Source organism: Terrapene carolina, unplaced genomic scaffold (genome assembly GCF_002925995.2).
Source record: "Terrapene carolina triunguis isolate 2854851 unplaced genomic scaffold, T_m_triunguis-2.0 Scaffold2190, whole genome shotgun sequence".
NCBI lineage: Eukaryota > Metazoa > Chordata > Testudines > Emydidae > Terrapene > Terrapene triunguis.
Window position 1 is genome coordinate 1 of NW_020666541.1, and position 9,491 is coordinate 9,491.

At 43.0% G+C, this 9,491-nt stretch overlaps 1 protein-coding gene across 1 annotated transcript; it reads right to left on the reverse strand.

Annotated features, from left to right (window-relative positions):
- Positions 1-3,081: 3,081 nt before the first annotated feature.
- Positions 3,082-8,862, reverse strand: LOC112120985 (galectin-5-like; the record flags this gene model as incomplete). The annotated part of the gene is made up of 4 exons (XM_024220126.1): positions 3,082-4,573; positions 5,467-5,629; positions 7,079-7,167; positions 8,818-8,862. Coding segments are annotated over 4 exons (444 nt in total), but the record flags the coding sequence as incomplete, so codon positions are not given.
- Between the last annotated feature and the right edge of the window lie 629 nt (positions 8,863-9,491).

Consider the following 9,491-nt stretch of genomic DNA (forward strand, 5'->3'; position numbering starts at 1 on the left):
GGCAACCTGAGCTTCAGCTGTGTCCACATGGCAAAATGAGTGGCCTCAGACCCAGGCCCGTATCTGTGGGCAAGTCTGCAGGCCTGAGAGGTTTCTGGTGCAAGTCAGAAGATTTTTTTTGTGGACAGTAGGTGAGTTAGGGCTTAAACCTGAGTCTGAGCTAGAGTGACCGGATGTCCCGTTTTTATAGGGACAGTCCAGTTTTTTGGGACTTTTTCTTATATAGGCGCCTGTTACCCACCCACCCCCGTCCCGTTTTTTCACAGTTGCTATCTGGTCACCCTAGTCTGAGCCAAGGTTTACTATGCAGTAAAGACATACCCACCGAGGTTTGGCCTGTAGGGTATGTCTACACTGCAGCTGGGCGCGAGCCTTCAGCCTGGGTAGAGAGACTTGCACTGGTGGGGCTCCAGCTAGAACACTTAAAATAGCAACATGGACCCTTGTTGCCCTTGTGGGTAGGGCCAGAAGCAGTGTGAAAATAGTAGATGGGAGAGTCCTGTGTCACTTAACTGGGCCTTAGGCCTGGTCTACACTTAAAATTTATATCTGTCAGTAAGGGTAGTGATTTTTTGTGAACAGAGCTATCTTGGCACACCCCAAGTGACATTGAACAACCTAACCCCCAGTATAGACAGTCGGCATATGTAGCATCTTCAATAAGCGCTACAGCACTGTGGCAGCGTTGTAAGTGTAGACAAGCCCTTAGAAGCTGGAGCACTAATCGTGTAAGGTTTTTTTAAACCTCAGTGTGAACATTGCTCCCCGCACTAGATCTAGTGTCGACATATTTGCACATTCTTAGCATCACTTGTGCTGGTGTTGTGTTTCTGTTGAAGATTCGTCTGCTCACACAGAGCACAATGTTGACATTCAAAAAGAACTTCATAATCTCTCCTGTTAAAAGCTCCCAGGCTGAGCGTTACCAGATATCTTGACGTGATATAAAAGCACATCCTAGTTATTGTTCTAAAATGTAGGTACTAATGCATGTACACACAGTAATGTGCTGAAATTGCTGTATTTGAAGAAAAAATTCACATCATCTTGTTTCTGTGCAGTGTATAAACTAAACACAATATTAAATAAGACAGGTTTGGAACTGCAGGCTGAAGAAGCACTTTGAGGTTATTATATATATGTGCGGTTCCCAGCCGATGGGAGCTGCGGAGCTAGCGCTCAGGGCGGGGGAAATGCACAGAGACGCCTGCTGCGCCTCCGCCTAGGAGCAGCCGGGACAGGTTGCCGCTTGCAGGCAGCCGCCCGAGATGAGCGCCCCCGGATCCGGCACCCCGAACCCCATCCCACACACCAACCTTCTGCCGTGACAAGTCACTGAAACTGATGCATTTCTCCAAAAATTTCAGTTCTGATGAACTGGCATTTTCAATCAAAAAACCCCCAAAACATTTTGTCAAAAAATATCCAACCAGCTCTAGTCCCACTGACATTAATCAGAGAGGTGGGCTGAAACCAAACACCTAGGAAGGTTTGAAAATCAGAAGGGACTTGGGGGCTAGCTAGTGAAGGAAACAGAATGAGGACAACGCATCTCTTACTTCCTAAATCGAGACTCTCTCTGTTCATTTCTAGGGTATCCATCTCCAGGTGCAAACAACTGAGCAGAGGTCACATCAACTGTAAGGGTTTCAGCAGAGGCAGACTCAGGGTCCAGGACCAATGACGGTCATATCACTGCACTAAAGGGGGTAAGTAAGTCCAAGTCCCAAGTCCTAAGAAAGCAGTATTTCCAAACACCTGATAAGGAGTTTCCAGGATGATATAGTGTTCATTGAATACTGGAACAGTCCATTTTTAACAGCGTGGTAACTTGGGGTCAAGCTTTTAGTTACACTTGTGTAAAATGTGGTGTTAATTACATCACTTTCAGTGGATTTACACCAGTGCAATTGAAGAGAACAGCAGTTAGTCTTGAGTATTTTGGAGGCATTCGGTGTTAGAATGGTTGTATGACTAAAAGTTACCAACAGAAAATTTTAGTAAGAAGTGGGCTCAAGCTGCAGCGTTGAGAGCTAGATTTGGATCTCGAACATACCATTGTTCAGATACAGCCTGTTTGGTCCAATTGCGCAACAGCGAGGCTGGGAACGTTGTGGCTGAATGTAACCTCAGGCAATTTTAGCATCTCTCTTCTGAGACCAGCATTTCAAATTCCTGATTTGACTCTTTTTTAGCCTCACCCTTTTCCACTTCAAAGTTAGTTGTTTGCCTCCCTCTTTTCATGACAGGAGTATCCCAGACCACAGGCCATTTCTCCCGGAGGTAGGTGATAAGAAACACCAGCATACAAAGAATTTGCCCACTATGCTTTCAATTGCCAAGAAAGAGGCCCACTCCTGAGGGCATCACTTAACTGTTCAGGGTTAGAAGCTTGGCATAGCTCCAGTGATTTCAGTAGAGCTACTCTGACACCTCACTGCAGATTTGGCCCTCCAAGTCATTACTGCTCCGCAAATCTGTCTTCCAGGCTACCCCCCCTTTCACATTCAATCCCTATTTTTTTTTTAAACACTTTTGCTTTCTGACTCATGAAAAGCGAGATGGAGGGAGGAGGATATGAAATAAAACAAAGCAAATAAACGTATCAAGCTGGTTTGTAGCTGCTGAGCAGCCATGTGAAATTACTGTCATCCTTGTGTTTTCTCTTTTCTGCCAGCCACCCTTCCTGTAATTTTTTTATGTTTACAACACCGGAAGTGCTGCATGTAATGGTTAGTATGTATACAAGAGAATTGGGAGACAGGCAACCTGGATTTTATTTCTAACTTGACCATGGACTTGGTATGTGACCTTGGGCAAATCACTTCACCCCATTGTGCCTCTTCTCTATTTTGTCTATTTAAAATTTGAGCATTCTAGGAGGAGCACGGTCTCTTACTATGGGTTTGTACAGCATCTGGCATAAGGAATTCCTGGGTCCTCTAGGCACTCCTGTAATAAAATAATGTATTTGTAAAATACTCTGAGATCTTTCAGCACCAAACGTGCTACATGAAGTGTAAAATATTCAGTCAGTTTGGAAAACCCCAAAACAAATAAAACCCCACACAATTCCATGACTTGTGTTTTATCCAGAGCAGAGATTTATTCACAGAAAAGAATCCTAAATATCCAGAATTTCATTAGCGTAGAGGGCAATTTTTTTTTGCCAGTTGCATAAGCTAATACAGAACCCTTTGTGAATACTAACAATTTTAATTAAATTAATAGCAATTCTGGAAGACAAACTCAGTTGATAGAAAATATTTTTAAAAATGTACTGTACAAAGTTTACATCACATTTGAAAAGAAAATATGTCAATTTTCACCATATTACAGACTCCACTTACATACACTACTTAATTCCACCATTCCAGGAACTTCCCATTAACAGGAAGAGGAAACAGAGCGATTATAGGAACGGATTACAAACAGCAGTGATCTGTTCTAATTCATTATGAATTTACTCCTTATATCAACTGGTCCAGACTGTAAATGAAGTCCCAGTGGTGGTGACTGATCTGAAGCCTTACATAATTGCTTTCAGTACAGGAATAAATGGAACAGATAAAGTGCTCGATATCCTTTGCTGCCTCATCCCACCCCCAGCCTGGGCTGCCTCAGCGTCTGCTGCATACAAAGCTCGGTGTCTGTCCAGCTGGTATCTGCAACACCCCATGTCATTTCCCAGTGCCTGGCAGGGGAACACAGGCCCACCCTCTACACTGGGTTCCAGACCAGGGATCCTCTAACAAGCAACAAAGGTCTGCACAGTCCTACCCCTTGCTGCTGTTCCCCTGGGCTTTTTCCCACTTACCTGGCTTCCCTCTCCTAGGGGCTTGTCTACTTGGCAAGTTACTGCAGGGCAAGCCAGGTGAGAGTCTACAGCGTACCACCTTGCCGCTCAGTAACGTCCCAGGTGAATTCTGCTACGACGCAGGGAAAGTTGCGGGACTTTAATGTGCAGCAAGCTCGTGCGCTGTAGATTCAGTTCCCCCCAGTAACTTGCAATGTAGACAGAATCCTTATCCATCAAGATGACAATACTCAACCTTAAGTTTGAAAAAAAACCCCTGAGTTCTGAAGACAGCACCGCATTTTCTCCAAATGTTTTAATGTTAACTTTAATGCACAGATCCCTGATCATTCACTTACAAAATTAAGGTATCATCATAGTAAAAAGGCTTATAAAATGAACAATATGATCTGAACAGAAGTAACGTTCTAGCCAATGAAAAGCTTATGCAAAAAGCGTGGGTTGGTATTGTAGAAATAGCAGGATTACTAGTTAGGTTGAAGTGGTTATAAAAAAAAGAATTAGATTCTTGATTAAGTTTCAGTAGCAAATTCCCTAGTAAACTGCTAATTTTAGGAGGCATACACAGCAACTGACTTGGTTATATAAATTGTATGTAGGATTTCATCTTTAAACCTGAACACAGGTCAGGATAACATCACCCTCTACTTCAAGCCTGTCTATCTGCTGCAGGTTAGGAACTCGATGGTTGTATTCAAACTGGTGTTGTCCATTCACAGCCACCTTAAAGCAGTGAGCGTCGCATAAAATCCAGATCTGCAAACCAAGGGAGGAAAAAAAACCCACAAACAGGCATTTAGAAATGAGTGTGAAAAAGCAATAGCTATGGAGAAAAATATATAGAAAGCATCAAATATATGAATTTCTCCCTCTTTTTTAAAAATACATTTGCAAAGTTGCACTTGTAAATCATAGCAGTCATCAGTCTAGCACTACGGGGCAGTGTGATCTGGTAGACTGAGCGTTGGACTGGAGTCAGGGACTCTGGAGTTCTGATGCCAGCTCTCACCGGTTTGCTGTGTGGCTGCGGGTAAGTCATTTAATCTCTATGTTTAAGATTTCCCATCTATTACGTGGGCTTATCAATATTTTCTGACCTACCCCACAGAGCTGACTGGGCTCCACAGCTCTGAAATGTCAAACACTAAGTGTTACTACGGTGGGATTTACGATTCTAGTACAGACCAGCGCTCTCTCTGGGAAGCCTGCCTCCAGCAGGAATGTATATGGATGCTAAAGCCTTCATGCAGCTAAATGGAGGGAAATTCTATTCAGTGCTAGCTGGTCACTGGCTTATTCCCTGAAGCACAAGCACTGATAGTCCTTGTACTGTTATCCTTACTATGAATACTGACCTAAACTTTCAAGAGTGACTAGGGATTTTAGTACCTTGCTTTTTGGGCCGTCAGCTTGAGACACGTTGAAAAGACCTAATTTTCAGAGAGTGCTAAGCACTTGCCCTCTGAAAAATCAGGCCCCTTTAAAGGGTCTCAAATTGGACAACCAAGAGTCACTAACCACTTAACAATTTAAGGTGCTATTTCTCTTCCTAAATGTGCCTAAGTGAATGTAAAGGCCTCAAAAGCCAAAAGCAAAATGTCCTTGTCAATTAGCATAATGAGTGACTAGTTTAAAATGGTTTTGCTCACTGTGAAGCTCTGCCCACAGCTGAGAGGCATGCCACTTGGCAAGCCACGTTCCTCTGGCCCCCAGCAGTGGTTCAGCTGACTGTTGCGAACAATGGTCTTCTCAGAGAATCTTGGGTTTAGATGGAAGGCAATGTGTTCGCCCCATTTCAGATTGACATGGAATCTAAACACACCAAAGACAAATCACATGCATGAAACCCCCTCAGTTTTAAACAAACAAACAAACCAACATTCACTACAGTTTTAACTGGGGAACACAATATGATTAACTAGAAGGTGTGAAGTGCAAAGTGAGTATCAAGCGCAATAATACAGTACATGCATTTAAGCCACTTAAATAAAATATGCATCTTTTTATTTTGCAGCTGCAGTTTGTGGCTGCTTCAAGTAGTTAATAGTTGGCACCAGTTATAGAGCATTGAGTCACCTACTGTCTTAGTTTCAAAGATGCTGAGCAACTGCAGTTCCCCTTCACTTTACATGGAAGTTGTAAGCGGTCCACTCCTCTGAGAATCAGGTAATCAGTTACCGGAATGTGACTACAAGTCAGGCAGTTAAATGTTGCCATCTGTGCTTGCAATTCATTATTCTCATAATTAATTGCCCGTGCAAAGTAAAATACTTGGCTGAGACCCCCTTAAAAATTCTGATCAACAATTTTACTCATCATTAGTGTATTCTTTATGTTTAAACTCAACAACGAGCTTGGCTTTATCAAAAGGTTTGAAAGCTTTAGAGAAAATACATTTTTATACAATGTACACTAGCATCTACAAGTTGCACAGTCCTCTCCTGGTAATATACCACTGTCATTTTTAGTATAAAATGCCTTGACTGAAATGTCACATTCCTAGGATTAATTAACACAGTGCTACAACAACTTCTAATGAGATCTAAAAAAGCAGGCTCTGTCTTGTTTGGAAGAACTGCTTTCCTCCCACCTGCAGGGTGAAAATGTCACAGCTGTGTGTGCTGAATGAATTAGCTGCCAGGAGATTCCAAGAGCTCTCAGCATCTCTAGCCAGGTGTCTTGACAGACACCTGGACGCAGCAAGTTATTCCACACAGACAGACCCCACCACTGACATTAAGCATCACTGAAATCTAGGGTGCAGTTGGCAGCCCAGGCAAAATTTGCCATCGGGGCTAAAATTTGCAAACCAAGAGCCAAATCTTACCCTCAGACGTACAAAGTGGCTGAAACTGAAGTCAGTGGAAGGAATAGTGACCTCAACTGACTCTCAATGAAGTCAATGCAAACGCTCTCATTGAAGTCAATGGGAGTTGAACCCCAAAACTGTTAATTAAACACCAACGATCCTGGCCTACTTGTAGTGGTGGTTATAGGCATACAGGCATGTTGTGCAGCCGCTGAGGGGGAAAGATGTAGGGAGAAACACCAGCCAGTTAGAAAGGAAAAACCTTACGGATGCCAGGAATCTGTGTTTGTGTGCAGAGGGATTGCAGAACTTGGCCCTAAGGCAGCTATTTAAAATATAACAATGACTGTACGCTGGAGGGAAAACCCTTACTGACAAGTACATCTTCCCTGAACTTCAGAGAAGTCTACATCTGGCTGCAATGGAGACACGGGGCTGTCTCTGCTACTTACTGATCAGCACCATGAGGAATGGTCCCTGTTATTATGAGAGATCTTGATGGATAAAATCCTCCAACAATCGAAGTGTGGTATGGCACAGGCTGGTGAAAGATACAGGAAAAGAGGCTTAAAAATATCAATCAGAACATATTTGCTTCCTTTTTATTTTCACTCACCAGTGGCAGTCTAATTAATGCACATCAGTTAAAAACAAATTACAAAGGAAGTCAGACAGATCCTTCAACAAAAGTGTCAGGATGTTTCAGGTCCATTTAGAGGTTGATTCTACTGCCAGTAGGGAGCACAAGTAATCTTGCAATACATTAGGCATTGACCTGCACTGTGGGGTAAGCAATACTGACTGTATCAAGCTTCTGACACTAAGGGTATGTCTGTACTGCAGCTGGGAGAGCTTCCCAGCACAGGTAGACAAACACTCGTTCTGTTGGAGCTAGTGAGCTAAAAATAGCAGTGTGGCCGCGGCAGCATGTGAGGTTGCTCAGGCGAGCTGAGTTCAAGCCTGCCTGACTTCCTGGGTACGTACTGCTTGTGCTGCAGTAGCTACGCTGCTCTTATTAGCACACTGGCTCCAGCAGAGCTAGCGTGTATTTGTCCAACAGGGCTGGGAAGCAGGTTGGGACCAGTCCTAGTCAACATATTCATCAATGATCTGAAAAAAGGAGGAAACAGCGAGGTGACAAAATTTGCAGATGATAAAAAAAACTACTCAAGATAGTTAAATCCCAGGCAGACTGAGAAGAGCTACAAAAGGATCTCTCAAAACCGGGTGACTGGGCAACAAAATGGCAGATGAAATTCAATGTTGATAAATGCAAAGTAATGCACATTGGAAAACATAATCCCAACTGTACGTATAAAATGATGGGGTCTAAATTAGCTGTTACCATTCAAGAAAGAGATCTTGGAGTCATTGTGGATAGTTCTCTGAAAATGCACTCAATGTGCAGCGGCAGTCAAAAAAGCAAACAGAATGTTGGGAATCATTAAGAAAGGGATCGATAATAAGACAGAAAATGTCATATTGTCTCTATATAAATCCATGGTACACCCACATCTTGAATACTGCGTGCAGATGTGGTCACCCTATCTCAAAAAAGATATATTGAAATTGGAAAAGGTTCAGAAAAGGGCAACAAAAATGATTAGGGGTATGGAACGGCTGCCGTATGAGGAGAGATTAATAAGATTGGGATTTTCAGCTTGGAAAAGAGACGACTAAGGGGGAATATGATACGGGTCTATTAAATCATGACTGGTGTGGAGAAAGTAAATAAGGAATGGTTATTTACTCCTTCTCATAACATAAGAAGTAAGGGTCACCTTACTTGAATAGGCAGCAGGTTTAAAACAAACAAAATGAAGTATTTCACACAACGCACAGTTGGTCTGTGGAATTTCTTGCCAGAAGATGTTGTGAAGGCCAAGACTATAACAGGGTTCAAAAAGAACTAGATAAGTTCATAGAGCCTAGGTCCATCAATGGCTATGGAACCTTTCCCATAAGAAAGCTGTTCTGTACACTAACCTTTCCACTGTTGGATAACCCGGTGGGCGTTATTTTTTCCCAATGTGACAATTCAGAGAATTCACTCCTCCTGACAGTCTTTTGGCTCTCTGAAATCACATTCTCGGCCGGAATTCTTTTTCACTTCATCTTTCAGCACTTCAGATTTAAAAAGTACCCACCTCCCCAGTAACGTCAACCACAAAATAATGTTATAAAGACTTACATAAGTTTGCGGCTGGTATGGTCCAGGTGGGAAAGCAGGATTTGACTACAAACAGAAAGGAAAGGAGAAAAGATCTCATACATCTGCACAGGCAGCCGTGGGGGGAGGGATAGCTCAGTGGTTTGAGCATTGGCCTGCTAAACCCAGGGTTGTGCGCTCAATCCTTGAGGGGGCCATTTAGGGATCTGGGGCAAAAATCGGTCTGGGGATTGGTCCTGCTTTGAGCAGGGGGTTGGACTAGATGACCTCCCAAGGTCCCTTCCAACCCTGATATTCTATGATTCTATGATAAACAGGCAGAGTTAAAACAAAAGTGTGCTTACAGATTCCACAAGAGCCACACTCCCAATTCTTAAAGGTAACCCACTTGTTCTTTTAACTGTGCCTTACTTCTGTGTAATGATTTTAAAAGTCTGTAAACCACACCAGTGGTTTAAAGTGGGAGGAGGAGGAGGAGGAGGAGGTTCCAATGACAATTTTGAAAGGGAATATAGCAAGCTCCCTATTTAGACATTTGGTTAATAAAAGCTTTCTATCTGTGCTGCCTAAAGTAGAGCCACCGAGACAAATTCTGTTCTTAGTGACACCCACGGAACCTCACGGAATTCCGAGAGCAGAGTTTTCGGAAGCGACACACAACAAAGAAAAGGGCCCAAAAGCACTAACCACTGGCC